The sequence below is a fragment of the Gekko japonicus genome, unplaced genomic scaffold (genome assembly GCF_001447785.1).
Source record: "Gekko japonicus isolate JY-2015 unplaced genomic scaffold, Gekko_japonicus_V1.1 scaffold18, whole genome shotgun sequence".
Classification (NCBI taxonomy): domain Eukaryota; kingdom Metazoa; phylum Chordata; class Lepidosauria; order Squamata; family Gekkonidae; genus Gekko; species Gekko japonicus.
The window spans coordinates 2,647,903-2,673,091 of NW_015170275.1; the positions used below are offsets into that span (position 1 = coordinate 2,647,903).

The 25,189-nt window shown below is 42.9% G+C and overlaps 1 protein-coding gene across 1 annotated transcript in view; it reads right to left on the bottom strand.

Moving 5' to 3' along the window:
- PHKA2 (phosphorylase kinase, alpha 2 (liver)) overlaps positions 1-25,189 on the bottom strand; it is an 89,600-nt gene that overhangs the window by 28,676 nt on the left and 35,735 nt on the right. The window contains exons 16-30 of the mRNA XM_015417590.1: positions 23,888-23,997; positions 21,653-21,797; positions 19,819-19,897; positions 18,032-18,198; positions 17,387-17,560; positions 15,162-15,250; positions 12,883-13,019; positions 11,931-12,087; positions 9,778-9,857; positions 8,970-9,048; positions 8,719-8,848; positions 7,467-7,568; positions 7,244-7,362; positions 6,535-6,564; positions 3,318-3,371 (exon numbers count right to left, since the gene is read on the bottom strand). Coding sequence (XP_015273076.1) covers positions 3,318-3,371; positions 6,535-6,564; positions 7,244-7,362; positions 7,467-7,568; positions 8,719-8,848; positions 8,970-9,048; positions 9,778-9,857; positions 11,931-12,087; positions 12,883-13,019; positions 15,162-15,250; positions 17,387-17,560; positions 18,032-18,198; positions 19,819-19,897; positions 21,653-21,797; positions 23,888-23,997 — 1,652 coding nt within the window. The remainder of the gene's footprint in view (positions 1-3,317; positions 3,372-6,534; positions 6,565-7,243; positions 7,363-7,466; positions 7,569-8,718; positions 8,849-8,969; positions 9,049-9,777; positions 9,858-11,930; positions 12,088-12,882; positions 13,020-15,161; positions 15,251-17,386; positions 17,561-18,031; positions 18,199-19,818; positions 19,898-21,652; positions 21,798-23,887; positions 23,998-25,189) is intronic.

Below are 25,189 nucleotides of genomic sequence, written 5' to 3' on the forward strand. Positions count from 1 at the left end.
GTGAGTGAACTCCGACGGAATTTAAAGGGCTCGCAGTTCCTTTAAATGCCGTCTCCAAACTGAGAAGTCACTCCAAATATATTTAAAGGGATTGAGAGCCCTTTAAATGCCCTTTAGCTACAGCTAACCAGCAGTCTTGAAAAATCCTGAATATTTTCAGGATTTTTGGGGGCAGTTGTTTTTGGATAGCTGAATTAGGAGCCCATTCAGTAGCTGGCTGACAAAATACCCAATAAATTGGGTATTTTTTCAGCTCGGTTTATAGCAAGCACACACCCCTACTAGGAAGGCAAAGAACAACTTTTGAGTTTCATACTTTCCCAGCACTAGATCAAGTCCAGATCTTTATTGTGACAGATTTCATGCCAGTAACCAAGTGGCCCCACAGTAAGGACCGAACTAGATTGGCAAACAGATCTTTCCATTTTTAAAAAAGTAAATAGCAAGGAGGAGAGAGGTTGAGCAGAGTAACAGTATGAAGAGAGAACGCTTTATACTCTTCCATGTGCCATTTTTAAGATGCAAACTTCTCCTCTCCCCAAGCCCATCTGATACAGGTATGTTTACCACTTGCAGGGCAAATAGTCTCTCTGGAAAACATTTGCATCAGGAAAACAGCACGGGCAAAAAGAGTAGAACGCTCTCTGTTCTCTCCAGCAGCATCAATCCTAATCAACCCACTGTCACTAATTTTTCTTTGAAAAACCAAAGGACAGACATTTACTTCTGGATCTCCCACTGCATTACTTAAGTTTTGGTCCTGAAAGTTCACCTGGGAGTGCCTGGGTCTTGTCAAGTAGTTTGCTGAAAGTCAGATGCACATTTGTGACTAAATATATGGTAAAATGGGGACAGTATATATATGCTGTCCCCATTTTACCATATATTTCATTACAAATGTGTACTTGTATTTATGCATATATATCCAGGGCCTGGATTGGAGCAGTTCTCTTGTCTCTGGATACTTGATCAGAAGCCAGCCAATGGACGTGAAATCTATAACAGAGTCTGTGAGAAAACTCTGGCAGGGAGAATCTGATATATGTGAGTACAGCTGCACAGAAAGGAGGCTGAGGTGGGACAATTTTTTGGCTCCTCCAAAGCAAGGTCCACCCCCAGCCTCAGCTCCTATGTTATTCTTAGTATTTTGTTCACAGTTTTCATTAGAAAAGAAGAAACAGTATATTGGATTGACGGTGCTGCTAAATCTCATGATGTGACATGTGACATGACGGGACAAGATCCCAACCATGATAAGCCAATATAATACATACCTGTGCATAAAACAAAATAGCTCCCAATCTGAGGCTTGAATGATTGTTTAAAGCACCGGTATGCATACAGTCTGGGAAAAGTTAAGTGAACCAACTTTACTTATTCAGTCAAAGTTAAGGCAGATGTCAAATGTATTTTGGGGAGGGGGGGTGTCAGTGTATTTGCTAGGCCTGCTTCCCACCTGTAGGAGAATAAAGTAAAATCTTTCACTGTGCCTGGGCAGCAACAAAGAAATGGTTGTTTAAGAAGGATTATGATTGGCCCGGGTCAAAGTAGCCCCAGCTGCAGAATTTCTTGTATTGTATGAGCTCCTTACAACAGCGCACTTATTCAGGTCTGGGCAGCCCTAGATGTGGCCATCACAGAACAACTTAATGCCTTAAACTAGGAATTACCTTATAGACTAACAAATTCATTATTCTTCTAGGGCCCACAAGACTCTGTTATTTTGGCAGCACCAGACTACCACAGCTACCCTTCTGGAACTTTACTACAAAGCAAGAAAGGAAAGAAAAGAGGGATTTTTCCTGGCTAGTTTAATATAATATACAACATGTTCATTAGCATCGCAGAGAGTCTGGATGGCAAATGAGTCAGGCTGTATTCCATTCAGCAGAGCTGACATTTAGTCACACCATGGTTCACTGGAAGTGCCAATGCTGAAGTAATTAGTGTGTCTCTTCTGTGGGGTTCTGTCATCTGTGCCTGCAATGATAAGCTTTGCTTAACCAGATTCCCCCTCCATTAATAAATCATTGCAAATGAATTAGGCCCCTGGGTGAGCGAAACAGCAGTGCTCTTTACACCACCATTTCAGGGGAGAAAGCAGGAGCCCTGTAGTAAAAAGAAACAGGACCCTGCATGTTCTCAAGTGGAGTCTCATGGCAACCTTAACACTCAGTGCGCCACACAAACTGTTAACAAACTTGTTTTTCCATTTCTACAAGGTCAGCACTTTAGCCCTCAAGAGCTGAAAGAAAAACCATAAAATTGGGGGTTACTATATCAAGGACTGGTTGATACAGCCAGGCATGTTGTTTCCTTCCTAAGGTGATAGATCCTTCAACACTCCTCTGTCGTCTGGCATTTGTGCTCTGAAAATGGGCCATCCATCCCCATCAACTGCTACAGCTCCTGGATGCTTTCTCTTAGTCAGGCTCGTGTACTTGAGGGCCCCGTAACGGATGTTTTAGACTGCTTGACCTACTAACAGGTGCTCTAATATTTACTTCCAGTGGCTTCCCTCAGGCTTTTCTTGTAATTGCTTCCAACTTGAGAGATGGTTACAATTCTCTAACACACCCTAATTGTCAGTATTCGTAGTCACTTTCTATTCCTTTCCCCACTTGTGGATCCTCAACCTTTTGGTTCAAGTGGGCATACTCAGAGCTCATTTGAATAAAATGGAGCTAGAGGCTTAACATCTCTATCCTCCAGGTTTCTATGTTATTACAGCTCTTTCGCTACTGGGAGACTGGCATGGAACGATCAGCCTTTACTGCAGTCTGTGCCTTTTTCCTGGATTTCCATTTTGAAAAAAACGACAACCCCCCCCCCCATATGTTGGGTGCTTTGATTTGCAATTTCATTCACATCTTTATGTAAATACATAGACTGATAATAATAATTGTGTGCCACCAAGTCATAGCTGGTTTATGACCACCCCGTAGGGTTTTCAAGGCATGAGATAAGCAGAGGTGGTTTGCCATTGCCTTTCCGTGTGTAGCAACCCTGGACTTCCTTGGTGGTCTCCCATCCAAATACTAACCAGGGCTGACTCTGCTTCGACTTCCAAGTTCTGACAAGATCAGACTAGGCTGGACTATCAGGATGACATGTAATAATGTGGACTAACTCTATAACCTTAAATTCAATAGTAGACATATGCTTATAACTTTCAGTTTTATATGACAACCACTGTAAGAGACAATCCTAACAAACATACTCTTTAACAGAAAAGAGAGGCAGGAAACTGAATTTATGATATGTTTGTCCCTACTAAGAAGAAGAGAGAAATTTTAAATTTCTTAATGAAGGATTACCATGGACCTGGAAGAGTGCATGCTGCTGGATGTGGAATGGCCCCCATAGAAGAACTACAAAACAGAAATACAAAACAACAAAAAATCAGCAAAATCAAGATTAAAAAGCCAAGTGAAATGATAGATACATGAACAATAAAACAAAAAATGTAAATGTTCCTAAGCCCTCAATGGTTGGTACCTGTATGAATTCTCTCTCATTTCTGTAAGTTTTACTGGCACGTGGAATATCATCCCCAATTTATGCAGTTTGGTGGTTACCAGTAAGGTTACTGGTTTACTTGTATCCAAATACAGTTTTCTGGTATTGGGGAAGTCACTCCCATTTATGTATTTGAGTGAAAAATGTCCCAGGTTTTTCTACAAATTTGCAAAATTTGTTTACTGGGGTTATTGTCCTTCAGATAGCAGAAAGCAATTATAACAATGGGTTAGATCCCAACAACTTCTCTGCTGGCGCAAGAGGCTGGAGGGGCAATCCTTCCCAGTTCTTCTCCTCACTGCAGGCCCCATTCCACATGGCTTTTTGCATGTGTGGATTTCATGATCCCTGGGATAATTGGGGGGGGGGGTTCAAAAGGGTTCCCTCCATCCTCTGGCACCAATGAAAAGCTAGTAGGGCCTAATCCAATCAAATGAAGGAAATATAGCTTTTAACATATGCATTGTGTTTAGCCTAATGTCAGATTCTCTTTCCCATGCAACATGCATCATAATCACAGCCATTTCCATTTCATGAAAGCAAGAAGATGCAAGCAAGCAAAATGCAGAACAGGCTAAGAAAACAGCAGGCTGAACTACCAAGTTAACATTCAAAGACCATGAAAAACATTTTCTGAATTGCTTCATTTTTAGCTTTAACTGTCAAACTTGGGATTAATTCTTAAATTAATATATCTGATGTCCATAAGTATGGTGCAGTGTATTCCAGGGATGTGGATTCTCCACATTCCATTCCTTTATTGCTGCAAGCATTTGCTCTGCCTTGCTCTCCACACCCCCTGAATTCCAGTTCTACTAGGAGAATGTCTAAAATTAATTCCGCAGTTTGCTGATGTTTCTGGTGCCTCCCCCCCCCCCCATAAAGGTGCATTGATAAAAGGTAATCTTGATAATGATCACATGTATGGTTGTATCAAGGTGGGGTTTTTTTTGAGGTAGTGTTCCACTGACCTGCACATGTACTGCTATGCATCAGATCAACAGATGTGGATTGATAATATGGGAGGGAACCACACATAAACTAAAGGAGCTTAGAGTTCCCACAAGCTGAACATGCACAACACTCTGGCCAAAATTCAATGTCAGGTTGCAAGATAGAATCCTGGAAGACCTTCCCAAGTTTCCTATCCCTCCCCCTTCGCATGCTTTTCCAACACCTATGAGCCCCTTTTAGTTATTACATTTCCAGTGCTCCTACTGCACATATAGAGACATTGCACTATGCACAATCATCTCAACACATGTGATCACCATTTTCTTTAGCAATATACATACTTTCCAATTTCAGTATGTGGGAGCATGTACCCTGAAAAGGCAAGGGTTTTGATAATGCATACCAATGCCAGAATACAGGTGTATAACCTGATTCAAACAAAATGGCAACGGTGTATATTGAGAGACTCCTGTGTAGTGCTCTGTCACAATAGATGCTGTAGGAATTCCGTAGGAATGCTGAAACCATAATGACGGAAGGGGGCTGCTGAATTCAACCCATACGGCATTTTTTTCTACTAAGGGTTTACTCACATCTTTAGATCAGAAAGAAGGTGCAAGGGAAAGGTTTAGACAGCCTTCTCCCACATTGCTGCTGTCAAAAGCAGAGCATTCCCTTCCAGCTCCAACAGCTGCTCTACTTTAAAAAAATGGGGGGAGGAGATCCACTCACAGATCTTCCACTTTGTATCTATTTTGGCCCTAAGAAATGTTGTACTACAATGAAAGCATGTTAATGGTGCCCTCTAGTGGGCAGCTGAATTCTCCACAGGAAACACAGCTCATTCCTTATATTCATGGAACTGAAGGTAGAAAGATCGCAGCGGATATAATTCAGTGACCAAGTCATATTGCAGCAAACACCAGGTCATTTTTGTCACATGAAATGCACCATCGTTTTTGTAGAAGGAAGAACACAGATAAAGTAAATCAAAAGGAATTGCCACTTTGGGGTCAGGGAACCTGGAGGTTTTTGCCATCTTCTGGGCACAGAGCAGGGGTCATTGGGAGTGTGTGGGGGGGAGGTATTTGTGAATTTTCTGCATTGTGCAGGGGGTTGGACTAGATGACCCTAGAGGTCCCTTCCAACTCTATGATTCTATGAATAAAGTGTCAACTTTAAGCCTGTTTTCACAGGCAGAGTCAATCTACATATGGTCTTCTACATGATCAACTGCAATCTTAATTAGCTTCAATCTGGGCTGTGTTGTGATAAATCCAAACAGAAACAAGGTTATGAGTGAAGAATAATCACCCTAGACAATCATGAGAATTTTCCTGTTTTATCTCCTGTGTATTAGCTGATTAACACCCCTGGAATCAAAAAATCACAGCATGCTAAGGACCATTTCATACGTTATAAATAATGGCTGACATCGAGCTTCTGCCAATCACAGCTTCCTGCGAAGTCTACCAGTTCAATATAGTTGTTTTCAAAAACCCACAGGTCACATTCACATTTTATAGTTTTAGGTGTACTCTTTAAAAATGTAATGATGCCCCCCACCACCACTCAAAGTGAGCATGATCAGTGATTAAAATGTTGTTGCTAACATGGTTTGTTTGTTTTTTTTAAAAAAAAAACAGGAATGGAAAAAATATAACAGTCAATATAAAATTTATGTAATACATCATTTAATATTTTGGCTTTCTAGTACTTCTGTACATTTTTCTACTTTTTTCAGCAGAGAGCTCTCTCTTTTCTTCTCTCTCTGGCTTTTTAAAAAAAAATCCACCCAACAATATGAGATTATTGATTCAGGATAGTCTTGAATGAGTAACCCTGGAAGCAGCCCTGGAACCCATGCCAATGAGAGCCACCCACTGAAAATCTCACATACACATGATGTTAGTAATTCTACTTGAAGACTGTATATTCCAGACAGTGTGAGTGTGTGTATGTGCGCACGCGCATACTCACATAAAAATGCATATAAAGCAACACTAAATAAAAACATGCAGATATAACAATGTTATATGAACATGGGTATTTTTATTTCACCTGTTCACCACTACTTAGTCTCCCATGCCTCTAGAATAGAAAAAAATGAAGTATAAAACCAAGTTATGTAAATCTGTTACACTGATGCCGAACTTAACAACAGAAGCAAATGTCATTAAATCCGATTCTCCCCCGCCCCATATAAACAATCAACATCTCAGTATGGATGTGAATATGAGTTACTGCTTCCGTCTTGAGCTTTAAAACACACCCATTATTCTCCTTTTGTACACGGGACGGGTTAAACCGTCTGCTTACCAAAAAAGAGAGACTTGCACTGGAAGAGTCATTCGTATATGTTAAAGTGCTTCTGCATACAGGGGGGGGCAGAACTGCTGATCTCCTTGCCACAGCTCTTCATGTTGTATTGGATGCTGCTCTGAAAGGTCCGTCCCCCGCCCCAGCACTCAGGAGCAGATTTTTGGTGCTATGGTGAAAAGAAGACTGAACATCCCAATGTATGGGGAAGCTCATGTACAGCACTTTGGATCCCAGCAGAATATTTGTAATGTGCCCTGCCTAGGCAGGGATTTTTTTTTTCTTTTTCTAAGTAAGTTTTTGTTAACAGCATCTAGCTTTTAGGCACCTTATAAATATTATTATAAGAGGTCAGGTAAAAATCACAGCTCATTTGAAATTATCAGTAAGAAATGAGCCCTAGGAGCTTGTCCTTAAGTGCCTGGAGGTAAATGCACAGCCATGTTTTCACCTGCTTCATCTCGCTCTTCAGCCTCGTAATGCCACTTCTTTCTGTTTTAGTCGCTCCTGTATGGCCTACTTCGTGAATAGATATGGCAGGGCTCGACGTGGAGGAATCAAGAGGGCGCACTTGGAGGGGGGAAAAGAAAAAAAAACCTGCCGGTTACAAAAATTAAACAGGAACAAAAGCCATTCTAAAGTACTAAACGAACACTAAAGAAAAGTAATATTACTGCTTCTTTCGACTCCAAATTCTTTCCCACTGAGAATATGGTGAAGGAGGTTCTTCATATCAAAAGGGCTTAGATTCATTAAGCTTTCTGAGGCTTCTTCACCTAGAAAAAACAGCGAAAGTCTAAGTTTCAATTGCCATGAATAAGAGAATACATTGCCATAAACACAGTTTATTACATTGAACAAATGGCCCTAAAAGAATGACAAAAATTCCCTTCAGATGCCTCTTTTAATTAAACCATAAATACTCAGTATGCTCTTTTTTCCGCAGGACAATTTTATAACTTTCTCTTTCAACCTCATAATTTCCATAACCATTAGGAGGTACTGAAGGGAGAAAGTAGCACTTTGTTTTAAAAATCAGAGTGGCATTTTCTCCCACTGAATTCATTGTGTTTATAAGGTGGCATCTCTGCTTAGGATAGCCCTGTTTGTCACAAACCTCAGATTCTTGCTCCCTGCCGGAAATTGGGGTGCAGTATTTGTGGTAGGTAAACAGAAACTACTCAAACTGATAGTTGACCTTAGACATTTCTGTTCTGAGAAAATCTATTGTAAAGTCTACAATAGACTTTGTCAAGCATCCTGGACAGTATTCAGAAACAAACAGAAAATCTGGTATTTTTAAATCAATCAAAAATGAGTAAATCAGTTCTGCAGTAGCTTGTTATATATCATTATGGAATGAGAGTTTTACATGGAACTAATACTGAAAACGAAATTCATATTCTGGCAGGAACCACTGCACAGGTGGGGCAGTCCAACCGATCATATATAGTTAAACTTCCAAAAAACCTTTCACACCAAAAGATCAATAAATGTCCCTTCTAAGTAAGCATTGGGTTCCCCTTAAGTTCTGTATTGGGGATGTTATCATTTAGCATGCTCATAAATTATATGGAGACAAAGTGAATGAACCAAGATTGCAGATATAATGTGGAATGCAAACTCCAAAAGAATCGTCTGTGAACGGCCAACAGAATCACAAACGAGAATCAATTAGCAATGATAGCAATGATGACAAAAACTGGTGGCGCCTAAAGGTTCTTCTGCCAGCTGATATGCGTTCAAATGGCCTCTCTCCGATCCCATTAATAATTAATTAATTAATAAGATTTGTATCCCACATTTCTTTCATACAATATTATACAACATGGTTCACAAAATAAAATTATGCAACATATTAAAACAACCTAAAAGATTGTGGTCTATGTCTAGTTTATTAGTGGGTTATTGTGAAACTGATCTCACCAGAGCAATTCAAGCTGCGGGCCAGTTCTGTGGCCATCACTTGAACGATAAGGCCAATGCGGAGTCTGAGCATCTCTGCAAAGAGACTGGGCTGTGACCGGACATACATGGCCAAATACACCATTATTTCCTATCATGGGGAAGAGAACAAAGACAACTGATTTTAGAGACTTTCACCACAATTATGAGAACTGTAATATGACAAGGCAAAACCTTTACCACAAGGTACATTAAGCCTCTTTCTATGTTACCTGTGTAAGAACGGCAATGCTGATGTCTTCTCCACTAGCTTCATAGATGAGCTGAATAAGCTGATCAGGTGGCAAAGGACTAAAGATAAGGAACCAGTGATTAGGCACTGCAAAACCAATATTTTTGTCAGCCAGGACCCAAGTCCCAACACCAAAGACATCCCCCCACTCCATCCTATAAACACAACTTCATTAGTCAGTTTGGTGTAGTGGTTAAGTGTGCAGACTCTAATCTGGAAGAACCAGGTTTGATTCCCCACTCCTCCACTTGCAGCTGCTGGATGACCTTGGGCAAGCCATAGTTCTGACAAGAGCTGTCCTTGAAAGGGCAGTTCTTGAAAGAGCTCTCTCAGCCCCACCTGCCTCATAGGGTGCCTGTTGTGGGGAGGGGAAGGAGGTTGTAAGCCGCTCTGAGACTCTGAGTGAAGGGCAAAGTATAAATCCAATCTCCTCCTCCTCCTGACTATTTTATTTTTGAAATACGGTCAGGAACTTTCAGCCCAAGTTGGGTTCTCTTGGACTCTGTTCCCCTTCCTCCAAAGTCCTGACTCTACTGGCTGGCTACAGTACAAGGCCCTAACCACCATTGGTCTGGGGCCAGGCTTGCAAAGATATATATAGCCCTGCATCTTTACAGTTGCTGGACAAAATTCTGTACAATTTATATTTCTCATTCAACAAACTACTCAGAAGGGTAAATCCATGTTATTCATCCTTAATCCAACATTTCATAATTACAAAGAAGAAGCCACAAGAAAAGCCCCAGAAAGTGTCAAGTAATGCTGTAGCACGAGGCGGGTACACTTACGCTGTGATTGTTTTTTCGCGTGGCTCAGGTGGCAGACCCACTGTCAGTTGCTTCTGGTGCGACAGAAGGTCTGTGCACGCCTGGAACAGGACAGAGACCAACCTGTTAAACAGCCAGCGTAGCCTGCTTTAAATGTTAAAATCGTTGCTTGCCTACTCTTCAAATTCTTGAGACATTAGCAAAAGTCTCCCCATCCAGCAGGGAAAGCAGGCTCTACATGCTGATCTCCTTGCTGGAATGGGAACTGGACAAGTAGACAGAATGTTCACGCACGTAGATCTGCCTTTGCATTACGATGCGTGGCATCTAGCACACCTCCCATCTATTCTACAAGGTCTGCATGAGAATGCCTACCTGCAACAGCTATCCTGGAGTGCCTAAGTGCTGGTTCACATGACTAACAACTGTTGCAAATGGGCTGTGGCTCAGGGGTAGGGTCCGTGCTTCCCACGTTCAGCACTTGGCTTCTCCAGTTAAACAGGATCTCTCAGTAGCAGATACTTAATGGACCACCTCCCCTTCCATGTTCCCTTGCAGCAGCGTGTTCTTCTCAACACGGTCTATTGTCAGTATCCCCTTCATCTAAGGCACGCTGTGCCATGGACCCAGCTCAGGCTTTTTCAGTGGCTGCCCCATGTCTGTGGGATGGCCTCCCATAGGAAGTGAGGGGGGCTCCTACCCTCCTAGCTTGCCAGTGAGGCTGCAACACAGAATTACTCTGGAGAGAACTTCTAGGTCAGTCTCGGCCTGGACACAGACGAAATATCTTCCTAGTGGGGCATATAACTTGTTCTGAGATTGCTTTTGTTTTTATATTGTGGATGCCTGCCTTTGTCCTGAGATGCTCAGGGGAAAGACAAGTATACAAATATTTTACATCATTATTACTATGATTAACATAATTTGCATCCTGCCTTTCTGCCCTTACAAGGGCCACCAAGGCAGCTAACAATTTAAAACATATGTGGCAAAATCACATTTCATGATACAATCACATGATCCAAAAACCACTGAAAGTAATCCCTCCCCTTCAAGACCACACATCATTAAAACAATTTTAAAAACAGAGCTAAAATACATACAAAACATAAAAACAGCAATTAAAACATTGGTTAGAAGGGAGGGATCACTGAGGAAACAACAAACAAAACAAAATAGTCTTCACCCATGAAACTCCCTGGGGGGGGGGGAGTTCCAGAGTCTAAGTGCCATGACTGAGGAGGCCCTCTGGGTTGCCACCTGCCTAATCGCAGGAGACGGGAGCACCTGGAACAGGGCCTCCGAAGATGACTGTGGTGGTCGAGCAGGTTCATAAGACCAAATTCTGTAAAATACTTTTTGAACCTTGTTGCTCTGGTGCAGATGTGCATTCAAGTGAGAGCTTCCAAAGAACCACACACACACAAACACACAAATCGTGCCTCTTTTTTCAAAATGACAGATTCAGCACGCTTCTGTCACTGTGCCTCTTGTGCATCCTAGCATGCATTCCTTATGTAAAAGGACCAGAGCCATCCTAAGCAGAGTTACACCCTCCTAAGACAAGTGAAGTCAATGGATTTAGAAGGGTGTAACTCTGGTTAGGACTGCACTGAATATGTTTTCCTCTTCCCTAGCACAGTGCTGCACTACAGCTAATCTCAACAGGAAATAAACAAGAGGAAGAGTATGGCGAAAATCACCTACCTGTAATTTCTCAATCTGGTAACAAGCAGGGCCCAGGAAAGGACATAATTTTAGCATTTGGCAACTCTCAGAAGTGCTGAGTACTCTCAGACCCCAGTATAAAGACAGGCATCATATTCTAAGGAAGACTGGAGTGGCTGCAGCACACATTCGCTGCGTCTCACGGCGCTTGTTTTCAGGCACCAAATGAAGTAGTCTCAACTCTCATTCTGTGTAGTGTACTTAAAATTTAATGTCTGCCCTGAGAGAATATAATATTACAGATTTGCTAAAGGTAAGTGGGTCCAAATCACCCATCAGTAGCCTGGATAAGAACCGACTGGCAGCCCCATGTAAGAACATAATACCTTCATTTAAAAAGGAGAAGTCTAGCATTAATCCACAGTAAACGCACATACATTATGTGGCCAAGGAATATTTTCTTCAAAACATACAGTACAGACTAAGATATCCATTTTGCTTTGTACCTCAGCCAAGACCTCCACACGTTTCCTGAGTATGCCAGAGATGTAGCGGATCAAGCCCCATTCCTGGTTCAGGCCTGCTTTGCTGTAGAGCTCACTCAGAAGGCAATGAACGGTGACTCCACACTGGCCGTAGAGCTGTGTTTCCCAGTCAAGGCCTCTTAAATCAGAAAAAAGGTCACACAAATGGTTACTGTGTTTAAAAAGATGTGGATATATATCTTGGGGGGGGGGATAGCTGAAAGTATATGAAAGTTCCAACCTGAAGTTCAGTGCTGAAAGCTGTAATTTTTTTAAGTCATTTGAGCACCCAAGTTTGATCCCAAATTAATAGGTTTTTGACATTCAACCCCCCACAGCCCCTTTGAACACCCCAGCAAGGCAGTTCTCGATTTAGGCACATGAGCAATTCAGTGAAGTCAAGTGCATGACTCATTCCTTCAGTGCTAAGCCGGCACGTGTGTTTTACTCCATTCATGCTCAAAAGATCTTTGCATGAATGCAGCCCCGAGTCCTAAAATAGCAGCATATGGGGAAGAACAGGTAGCTCACTGAGCCTTGTACCGTAACAAACGAAGTGGTCAAAATTAACAAGGAATATCTGGCTTGAAACCGTATGGAAGGTGGACCTCACAATGTTTAGCAGAGGCGTGAAAAGGCAATAGAACTGGGAATAAAAACCTTGTTATATTATTGTAATTTCAAGGACCAACACATGCTGAGCCTTCCCACTTACACAGGGAAATGGCAATGTCTGAACACAGCTTTGTGCAAACACTGATTGCTCTTATTCATAAGCGAATAATATAGGAAAGTCAGGGCCCTTGTGGCCATCAGGGCACTGAAGGACAAGACTCTCGTGGGACATTAGCATGGAGTACTTGGTATTCCTGTAGATGCCACTCTTCAACAAAATAAAAACAGCATCAGCTCTAAAAATGCCACGGCGACTTACTTTATTAGGTACAAGATGTATAATATGTCTGCCTGGTCATGTAAACTGGGACATTCCTTGAGCTGCCCAACTAACTTCTCACAGTCCAAATCACCATGATCATCTTTGGGTAACTGAAGAACCGCCTCCGGCTCCTGCTAATCAAAGGCAAACATCAAATAACCAGAAACCGAAAGGGCCTGGACATGAAAGGCTGCTCTGTAACTCATTAGCCAAGATTGCTTCCTGGAGAACGTGTGGGACATGGCAATGTAATTACAGAGTTTGAAATGGGAGTTCCTTTGTAAAGTTTTCATTTTTGTTCAACCAACTTTCTTCTTCAAGAGGGAGGACAGATTCAGAGAGAAGAGAGTAAAACAGGGATTTCAATTTACTTAAAACCCCTTTGTTGCCCTCCCTAGAAATCAGAAATTACATCCATTTTGAGTCAGTGGTGAGAATTCAAATGCAAGTGTTTTATGGGAAACTAGAAACACCATCGGGGCTTTTTTTTTTTCCTGGGGGAATGAGCTGGAACGGAGTTCCGGAACCTCTTAAACAAAATTCTTTTTAAAATGCTTAAAAGTTCATGAGATTTCAGTATACACATTGAAAACTTCATTTCCCTCTTGAGAGTTTCAGAACCTCTCCCCCCCCCAAAAAAAGAAGCACCCTGGTATAAACAAAATACAGAGGAAGTGACAGCAGGGAGTGATGATGTCTGAATTTTAAAGACAGACATACCCAACACACCCTATATCCAGCATTCTGATGACACTGCTCTGCCATGAAGCTCTGAAGATTCCGCACCTATTCAAAACAGCCATTCTTTTTCCAAGTTACAGTGACGCTGTCACATGGTATATTGGATTTGGTTACATGATCACTGAGGACAGAGGTCAGAAGGAGCTCTGTTTGTCCTAGTGATATCATCAGGGTTGCCAGGTCTGGGTCGGGAAATACCTGGAAATTTTGGGGGTGTAGCCACAGAGAAGGGCAGGGTTCGAGCAGGGAAGGGACTTCGGTGGGGTATAATCCCATAGAGTACACCTTCCAAAGTGGCTATAGTCTCCAGGTGAACTGATCTCTGTCACCTGGAGATCAACTGTAATCCCAGAAGATCTCCAGCCGCCATCTGGAGGTTGGCAACACTATCATCACAATGAAATCTGCCCTAGCACTGACCTAATGTTACTGTTGCTAAAAGGCCTATTTTCAAACAAACAAACAGTCCCTGAAGTGGCAGTCACAACCTGCAGTTACATACAATGAACTGGGACAATAAAGGTAAAAGTGGGTTGGTGGGGGTTCTGAAAAGATGATCGGGTTCCTTGAAACTCTCTTCACACTGAAAAGGTTTCCTGTAGACTCTACTACTCAGCATTGGTCTTGGTGCATTTAATAAGGACTTAACACTGCTAACGATTGTCAAATACCTCCATCACAACACTGAACAGACAAATGCATGTGCGTTTATTCTGCTCAACGTAGAGGCCCTCTTCTAGACTCTGGGTAAATCAATAAAGCAATATCCATTTAGTCTTCTAAAACGCCCTTTAAATTTAGTCAATATGGGCCACGATCCAGTATGCAAGTAGGCTTGATGCATGTGTAGCAGGGCTTTTCCATTTCTTTCCGGAAGAGTAGCTGTTCTCCCCAAATTGCAAGCTGTTTTTAAGAAGAATTTTAAGCTCATGTATAAACGGGATAGAGCTCACTAGAAAAAGAGACAAGTGCATCTTATTCCACAAAGAATGGGGGAAAGTTGCCATGTAGACTGAAATCATTGAATTGGGACTGCCATGTAGACTGAAATCATTGAATTGGGACTGGGTATTTTGTATACCCAGAAGAAACAGCCTGAGTACACCGCTGAGCAATTCCACTCAGGAGCTTAGAAAGCAAACCTTTTGGCCCTAGGTAGCCATTCTGTAACTGCGATTGTACTGTAATAACTACCTCCTGGCTTGTCTGAAAGCAATTAATATCCTCCAAATCTATTAACTCTTTCCTTTCAGAGACAGATGTGCTGCCTCTGCAGGAGTTCATCAGCCCATTAGCTGTGCAGCAACAAAAGAGAAACTCTGCAAGATTTGTATTAACTCTCTTCCCACGCCTTTCTGAAGACAAGATGATACAGCAGTGGGACAAGCAATTCTAAGTCAACAGATTCTGCACAATTAAAATGGAACACATGCATTTCCCTAATGTAACTGGAAGCTGAAAAGCAACTTTTCTTCTTCCAGCAATTAAAAGATAAATCACCACACTTTCCACATGTAAACATTAGGGCAGCTTACTTTGTCCTTCAGTAGATGTGGGGAGTCAACAAGGTTCAGAGATTTCCGGTGTGTGTTTAAAACCTTCATAGGCAAAGACATTGAAACACCTGAAAAACAAACACGCCAGGCCATTCTGAGTAGACAGAAAGGCTAGGGCAGTGATGGCGAACCATTTAGAAACCAAGTGCCCAAACTGCGACCCAAAACCCACTTATTTATTGCAAAGTGCCAACACAGCAATTTAACCTGAATACTGAGGTTTTACTTTAGAAAAAACAACTCATACATTAACTTAAGATGATCCAAACAAAGTAAGGAAAGCAATCCCAAATGCTTTCATTTACTTAAAATTATCTGGCAGAGAATTCGACACTTTAGGCGATGGCACACATGCCCACAGAGAGGGCTCTGAGTGCCACCTCTGGCACCCGTGCCATAGGTGCGCCACCACTGGGCTAGGGTAAGAACTGAATGGCCTTCAGGAATCAAAACGCACACATTCATGTAACTAAGCATAACGGCCATTGTTTTTCAGGAAGAATTGTTTTAGAGGGATGATAAAGTGGCATGTGGGGAAAAGTAAAGCAGCCCTGCCCTCATGCTTCTTTGTTTAAAACCGTTTACTCACAGGGCTCTTTTTGTAGAAGAAGCCCAGCAGGAACTCATTAGCATAATAGGCCACACCCAACAGCAGGAACTCATTAGCATATTAGGCCACACCCATGACAGCACAGCTCATTAGCATATTAGGCTACATCCCTGTGTTACCAGAAGTGTGGTCATCCACCCACACCCGCCTTTTGCTTCTTATTCTGTTTACCTTGTTTGTTGTCAAAACCCAGGGCTTTTTTTGGAGCAGGAATTCCTTTGCATGTTAGGCCACACACCCCTAATGCAGCCAATCCTAATGAGTTTCTGCTGTTGGGTGTGGCCTATTATGCTAATGAGTTCCTGCTGGGCGTGGCCAACTTGGGAGCCAGCCGGAACTCCGTTCCTGTGCGTTCCTGCCCAAAAAGAGCCCTGCTCCTAAAACAACTTTTCCAGAAAAGAGAGAGCCATTTGAAATTGGCTACATGTAGGGCCATATAAACCAGAAGGCTCAGTTCAAGGGTCATTTCTGCCATTTCCGCTAGTGGAAGAAGAGCAATTTTTGCCAATTCTTCCTTCCTGCTTCAGCTCACCAGGCTCCCCAAAACCCTGCTGCAGGGGAGCATGGGGGAGCAAAATGGGGCTCTGGCCAGTGAGGACAGAGAATTGGTAATAATCAACCTCCCCCCTTCTGCAGACAGAAAACAATCATTGGCTCCAATCCAGAGCCTGGGTTTTTTGTCTTCCTGATGTCAGAGATTACTGTAATAGGCTTGCATTAACGTCTAGTAAAGTATAGCAGAAAATAAGGGCCCTTCAGTACTTCAATTTATCGTTAAGGAAAATGATAAAAACTCAACATGCATACTCCTACAGGGTATTCACATCAGTCCAATTTTCAGATTATGTGTTTGTGATAGGACCCTTGGAAGGGGCCATGATACCTGGAGGGATCAGGCCCGCAGTAAACTGGGTGTGGGCCGGGGTTCCATGCCCACAGAGGAGACTCATGGTCAGTAGTCTGAACCCCATGTCTACTGTCGGCCAGCTGCAGTGCAGGCTGTGTTGTCTCGCCCAGAGTTCCCTCACTTTGGCCACAGGATAGTGTGTGCCACTCCCTGCCGTTGTGACTGACTACTGCCTCCTCGCTATCTCTTGTTTCCTCTCAGTATAGAGCCTCCCAACTATGCAGGACCACTTCCTTAAGATCCTGGCCCAATCACCTTGTTCACAGGTTCCCATGTCTTCGGCCCCAGTCCTGCCTAAGCTCTAATAGCGTGAGCTTTCCACATACTGCCGCTGGGTGCACCATCCACCCTCATAATGTGCTGCTTATAATGTACTGCTTATTACCCACAATTGTGCTGATAGAAATCTGAAGCAAATTGGCCAATTTGTACATGCTGTCATACTGTTCTTTTTGATCATACAAGTTAGCTACGACAACAAGTTAATTGTATGATTACCATAAAGTGATACACTACTTTGTGGAAATAATGCCACAACTCTAATAGTATTCCTCAGACCAACTTGCCACTTGCTCTTAAGTCTGGGCCAACAGCTGTCAAATTCTCCTTTTTCAAACAACATAATTTCACATTTATGGGCATTCCAGTTGTAAAAAAGACAGAAATGTTAATGCTGTAAAAACTCACTTGGAATCTCCAAGCCCTTCGCCTTGGCCATGATTGACAGTATCTCTCTGGTGGAATGAGCAGCACTAAACACATGGGGTGAACTGGAAGCTTTTGAGATCGGTGGCAGATAGGATTTAAGAGCTGTGCTTTGCAACATACTGTGTATATACTGGTCCAGCTCGTCTTGGCTTTCTGCCAAAAGACATGCAAAGAAAAACAATTCAAAACTTTACCTAGTTGGAATCCAGTAAGATATTGTGCACTATCCAAAATACTCAATGTGTTTCCTGCCCAAGTCCTTAGACTGCACTTGAAAAATGCCATAGCACATGCACTGTCTTATAATTTGCATGCAGAAGGATCAAAGTGCAGAAGATCCAGGGTATCCCTGCCAGCTCAATAAGATTTTTGCAAGAAATATTAAGAGTGCACCTGTCATTTGCAGAGGACAATAGCAGACTAAATGGACTATGTTCATTTTTTCATAGATTCCCTTTCCTGAATCTACTCTTATGAAACACCCTCTTGCAACATGAAGTACCTTGCCTCATACCAGTGCACAGGACTGTGTTGCAATGTGTTGACTTTGACAGTTTTGGATGCAAACAGAAATAAGGCCACTTAAATGTAAAAATCCCCCCAAAAAACTGCTAAATGGATTACCTTTGTCACCAAAGTCTGTATAATCTTCTAGTTCATAGCCACTTTCAGGACTAGAATAGCCTTCACTGAAATCATCAAATAGTTTTCCATCACAATCTGGATCCAGGAAGCTTAGGTTTGTATAGAACGAAGTGGTAAGGAAGTCTGAAAGTTTACCCAACTTCACCCTGAAGAATCACACGAGGAAGAAGGAGGAAAATAATACGTATGTTTATTGTATAATACTGAAGACCACCATGATCTGCAGTCGGTAGTCAGCAGAAAGCATTCCTGATTCTTATTGTTTTACACAAATTCACAAGGAAGGACTATATTCCCATAATAGCTAAATGGCCTCACAAAGAGCATTCCTCCGATGATTACATGCTGAAGGCAAGCAACAGGGACAACTGTCCCCATCATAGCCTTCCAATGTGCTTCCCAGAGGCATCTAAATGACCACTGCTATAGAAAACATGTCAGACTATACTCTGGTCCAGCAAGGCAGCTCTTATTTGTCATTGCTACAATAATATTCTGAAACAGAGATGAGGACCTTTAATCCCACAAATCACCAACAGCTTCTCCTTTTAGGTTAATTTAGAAGAAGAAGAAGAGATTGGATTTATACCCCGCCCTTCACTACCCAAAGGTGTCTCAGAGCGGCTTACAAACTCCTTTCCCTTCCCCTCCCCACAACAGACACCCTGTGAGGTAGGTGGGGCTGAGAGAGCTCTGACAGAAACTGCTCTTTTTCAAGAAAAACTCATCAGAACTATAGCTTGCCCAAGGTCATCCAGCCAGGTGCAAGTGGAGGAGTGGGGAATCAAACCCAGTTCTCCCAGATTAGAGTCCGCGCACTTAACCACTACACCGAACTGGCTCTCTTACTTTGTGCCATCCCCATCTCCCCTGGGGCATCCCAACCTTCCTCAATGTTTCTAAGGAACATGAGCATGGCTTGAGAGGGTTTCGTACAGGAAGGATACAAAGGCAGCTTCCTGACATGCATGTTGACACCAAAACATACACATGTATTTTTATTTATGTTACAGACTTTTATTGGCACACAAGCACAAATTATATGCATATGAAAAGATTATGTAAGAAGCTACACGGTACACATGTGTGTTTCAAGAATGCTATTCTATGGGCTTGAGTCTTGCAGAATCTTAAAGATCATTACCAAAGGGACTGAATACTGAAGGCCAGAACCAGCACTTCTGTTCTGCTAGTAGAGGTGCTTTTGTCCAACTCAAGAACCTTCCCCAGATGCAAGAACAGACTCACGCATCAGAGAAGCACCACCACAAGCAGAACATCTGCAAGACTGCTGTTGCTCGGGCCAATGTTTTCTTGGTGGCTACATCTGTGCTGTCGAACTGGGTTCCCAAGGAGGTGAGGAGGCCCCAACCTTGCTCAGATTTTGGAAGTTCTGTAAAGCAGAACTTCCCCAATGTACTTTAGTGGCCCATCAATGAAGGTTGTGGTTTGCTTCCTGTTATTTATACTTCTGTTGATGTGACACTGCATTTATTTTTAAATCTGAGGCAAGCCACTCTCTGCTCAGGAGAAAAGCGGGATATTAATATTTTAAATGACTTAATTAAATAAAACACAGCAACCGGTTTTCACAGGCAAAAGTTTTACTGAGCTGCAAACTGCAGTCTGTATTCCTCAAGCTGACTTGAAACAAGTACCACAAATTCGGTTCAGTTCAGAAGTGCTGCCTTCTTCCTGACTTCTGCCATGGCTGCTTGAGCAAGCTGAAGGAAATAGTGTAATATTGTATAAGGGGAAGTTTGTACCTAGCTCCTCCAAAGTATCCATCCCCAAGTTTTCGTATGGTGGCAAGAATTGCTGGATCAATGTCAGAACCATCATTAACTAAAAACAAAGAAAGAAAATGATTTCATATTTTAACAATAGCTTTCTTTATAAACTCGATTTGAAAATATCTCGAAATGGGGCTTTTAAAAAATATCACCTCATTTGAACTGACTGCTGGTTTACATTTTCTGCTTATGTAGGTTAAAGATGACTGGAGGGAGAAGCCAGACCCCAACAGTTCGACAGAATTTACCTCTAAGGAACAATGCAAAGGATAGGTCTGTACGTCGTAAAGGGGTACCTTGTGTTAACACTTACGTAAACTTCGACTTTGTTTAGTGTGTCCAATTTTAGAATTAAACCATTGCTTGTTCATTACAAATATAACATGAAGATTCCCAATTTTTTAACCTTCAGTCTGATTTGGAACAGTCCCTTGCAAGCTAAAGGTATTCATGAAAGCCTCAGCAAAAGGGTGGATGCAGGGCCGGCTCACTCACTAGGCGAACTAGGGACTCGCCTAGAGCGCGCCGGCCCTTAGGGGCACCAAACTGGCACACACACACACACACACACCCCGCTGTCCTGGTTCAGCTGCAAACACTACTGAGTTTTAAACATGTTATGATCTTTCTGATGATACCAAAACCAATTCCACCAAAGAACGTAGCCCTCTGGGCACAGAAGGGTCACTCAGCTGAGTCAAAGAAGAATCTAAGTAGGGGGGCTATTACATATGGACACTCAAGTTGCAACTGACTTATGGCAACCCCAGCAAGGAACTGTCAAGGCAAATGAGAAGCAGAGATTGTTTGCGACGCGTGCCTTTCTTTGCAGAGTCTTCCTTGGTGGAAGCCAGATGTGCAAAGCAGGCAAAGTTACAAAAGCAAAAGTGAGTGTTAAGAGCATGGGTGCCAGGGGAACGGGAGGTCCGGGGTACAGATCCAATTAACGGGTCCGAGCCATGGTGGGCACATGGGGGGGGGACGCCAGAAGGGATCCTCGCCTAGGGTGCAAAATAAGCTGGGGCCGGCCCTGGGTGGATGAGAAGAAAAGGGTGGATTTAAGGAGATCCCTGTTCAAGTAAGCTGCTGTGGAAACTTTTATAAGCATTATTATCAAGTGGGCAATTATACCATGTAAAATAGTATTTATCCACTCAAATTTCAACATATCTTTCAGAGCAATGTACTTTCCAAGCCAAACACAAAAGAACCCTACTTTATAATGTCCATCGTAATAGCATCTGTACTTGAGTACTATTCTACAGGGTGATACAAAAAGCCTTTTAAAGCGAAGCTAATGTCAAGTTCTTAAAGAAAATAGAACTTGATACTATACTCAAAATTATAGATGGACAGCCAAGTTAGGCTGTAGCAGCGAAACAAAATGGGAGTCCAGCAGCTCAGAGACTAACAAAATTTATTCCACACAGGTTTTTGTGAACCATACTGCATCCACAAGGTCAACGCTCATCACAGAATTGATACACGCACACAGTCCATCACCACCTCTCTGTGGTGAATACAATTGCACCAACCTTATGGAGGCACACTTCCTGCATCTGATTCTCAGAACTCTGACTCACGAAAGCTTTTACACTGGAATAAATTCTGTTAGCCCCTACATTGCCACTGGACTCATATTGAAAAGTGGTCTAGATGATTTATTAAAATAGCAATTTATTTCTGCATCCCTTAATAGAAGGTGTATGAGAAACAAAGAAGGAAAAACTGCTATTGAGAATGGCATGAATTCAAGCATTCAGAAGAGCAAAGCTGCATTTGGCTTGTAATGATCAAGGTTACTGACTGAGCATTGTGTTTGTAATTGGAAATGTGAGAGTTGGTCTCCCAGTCATCCTCCAGCAGGAGGTAAGATAAGCCAGTTCCGTTCGAAGCATCTCCACAACCATCCGATTGTCTAAGGCCAAATAGAAGTGATGCTGATCTGTAAACTGAAAGGCAAAGAAAACTGTTACGCATTTACTTCTCGACAAAAGTATGCACGCATGCATGCAAGGCCAGGGTAACATAACGGTTTCAAGGGTTGTTCTGGTGCACATTATACAGCACAGGACGACATTCTTTGTCCACAAGGCTGAATCACCCTGCCAAACACTAAAGTGTGTTTGAAAACTCGAGACACTTCTGGACACTTCTTCCCAGAATAGATACCCCAAACGCAAACAGTGCAATCCAACAAAGGCCTAAACACACGTAAGCCCACTCATTTCAGTGAGCTCACCCATGCACTCAGTTGTGTCCAGCCATTTGGTCTGGAAGGGCAATGGCACAAGAGTGGGCATGGGCTCCTCCCTATCACCAAGCCTCCAATGTGAACCAGGTTCTCCACGTGAGCTCTTTGTTGCAAAGAGTCTCAACTGAACCAATTAACATAACATGTAATAGTCTCATTATGCTTTCAAGCTTTGCTGGGGCTCTACTGATCTTGTCACTAGCCTTCAGGAAAGGAATGTCCAGCAATAGCTTGTTGACCAATTTCCAGCCTGTGCCATTAGCAAGGGTAGATTTTCCTTACCGGGGAGGGGACAACTTTATCAGTGGTCCTCTTTGATCATCAACCAGCTGTATACACAGCCAAAACAAAGTACAGATTTTTATCAGTCCTGCCTACATAAAAGGAGAAGGCCATGTGACAAGAAGTGAATTACTAAGAATTAGCAAACAGGGATTTGCAGCCCCAACTCCTAGAGAAGGGGAGAGGGCAACAAAGGCATAGACTCCCTTTACAACTACTTGCCAATAATACAATCACACAAAGCGTTTTGGATTAAAATGTGGAATAAAATGGCCACAATGTTTATTGGTTACAGCTGTAAGAAGCATTGGCACAGCATAGGTCCGTCAGATCCGGGCATCGACTGACCCATCTGCCAGTCAATGTACCCCAATCCCCAACCAGCCTGCCTGCTGGTGAGAGGAGAACCATGGGATAGCAGGTTGCTGGATTCCCCAGGGACGGTCACCCCTAAGTGCACACCCCTGCCACCTGAGTGTGAGAGTAACCTGTTGGCAGCCCCTGAGCTGGGCATGCCCCTTGAAGTCCTCACCCCAAGATCCCTTAAGGGGTCCCCATAGCCCGGGAAAATGGCATACAGGCAGATTTCCCAAAATGGATTCAGCCCCATGCTGATACTGCCACAAGAGCTGGGTGCTCCCACCAATGCTCCTACAGCTGTAGCCAAGTCTGCAGGCCATACCTAACCCCATGTAGCCAGATGTCCATTCTCCATGGAGACAGATGAACACCATCAGGCCAGAATAGGAGCTCTAATCAATGCAAGATATCTGGATGCTGAATTCTGAGGGCCCCCCCCCCAGTGAACTCCAAGCTCTTTCCCAGTCTTTTGTTAAAACTTCTGCCTTGATGCATCTACCCTCTCTGAGCAGATGGCCCCATGCCACGAGTGCCGCTCCAGCCAGTCCAACCAGAGGAAAGTCGTGTTAGGGAGCTTTCCCGCAATAACCTCAAATCCACCTCAGCCTGGTGTTCCAAGTCAAGGTCCCTGTGGTCCTCCAGGTCATTTTCACCCAGTTGTATCCCCAACGTGTCTTGGGGACCATAGGCAGCAATGCGTCCCACAATAGTCCCCTTATGCCAACTCAGGTGCTTTGTAGTGCCTCATCCAGGGTGAGTTCCCTGCCCCATCCTGACAAGGCTGAGTAAATTCCTTCCCAGTACACAATGCTGTGCCCGCAGATCCAATCACTTGGGTTGCACATGGTCAGGTGAGGTAGCTGGGCGGCATGGCACACTTTATACCCCCTGGCGATCACTCCCCCCTCTCCCGGGCACAGTTCAGGTCCTATCATAGGCCCACCTATGAAGGGGAGGGCCAGATTCTTCCACCGCTGTCACTGCCCATCCCCCAAGCTGCCTGTGCAGCTTGTCCTGCCCTGCGGGACGTGGGCCATCATGGCCGCCTGTTGCCCTGCTGGCTCTCCCCCCTGCACGGGACCGCAAACAGGGATGCGTGGCAAGTCAGGGTCACCCCTTTTTTGTTTGTTTGCATTACAAGCTCACCTGAGGAGTAAAGGTAAATATTTGATTTCTTATAACATAAAGCTTGGATGTTCCCAAGACACCAATATGTCGGTAAGGTCTCCCACTCAATTTCATGTGTTTATTGCGGCCTGTTAAAACAAAGGGGGGGAAATGAACGTTAATTTCCAACCATACATGCTATACAACACGCAATTAAAAGATATTGTTTGCAGCAAAAGAAAATATCAAAGCTACCAATGTATCACATATGTTATGCTACATATATAAAAATGCTTGCTTTGTGAAGTAAGTAATGTACTGTTCCAATTTAGAAACTCAGCATGAAATTGCCCGAATTAAACAAAGGTTCCCCTCACTCCATGAGATAAAGCAATGCCTTTCTGAAATTCATGTAACTTATTTACTACAGGTAGTAATGGATCCACCAAATCCATTTAAAAGTTCGTTTAGAGGTTTTTCATAAATGGAAGAATATTTTTATTATGCATTAAGTCATTTGTGAATGAACCAAGCAAACAACTAGTACCATTAGCATCTGAAAGCTGCTTATCAGTATATTCATAAGTTTGGATCCAAATACTGTGAGCAGAGCTTGCAGAACAGATGGCTCACAGGAGACTGCAGTTTGCTCATGCTTTCTAAAAGCAGTTTATATTTTCTTAATTAGCCAGTTGTTTTACTTTGTCCAGGGAGAGTAGGTCTGGATGTTAGGGCTCTGCTCAGACATCAAGCAAAACCATGTTTTAATTAAGCTATTATTAGTGTTGACTGGATGTGGACCACACCAGTCACTATGGTTAGTTAGGGTAAATCAAATGAGGATGTGAAAACATGGCTGAAGATGGTTTATTAGTCTCAGTCAGTCTTAGCTACCATTTCACATAACTATGGCACCATCCTCACCATAATGCAGGCTGGGATACCTGTGGGGGTGGGTGGGGGAAAGAGCGACAGCAATGAAACCAGGCAACCGTCAACACCAGTTAGTACTTGAATGATCATGTGTGAGCTGGTCCCTGGATTCGCAAAGTTACCATGGGTAAAATAAAACCTTGCTTTCACATTCTGTCTGAACTTAGTCAACATTAATATTAACCCCCTTGGAATGACGATATTGATTTTCTTGGGGTTTTTTTAAGAACGTCATCCATACAACATACTTTCTCTATAAGAGATTTCTTTTATTTGGAGTTGGCCTTTGTAACATCAGCATCCTAAATAAAGGTACCTTGTTACCATCTTTCGGTCAGACTACGTGTCTGCTGTCTAGAGCCTGTGAGGAGAGTGACATGCAAGACATGTGGTGTTCCAGAACACAGA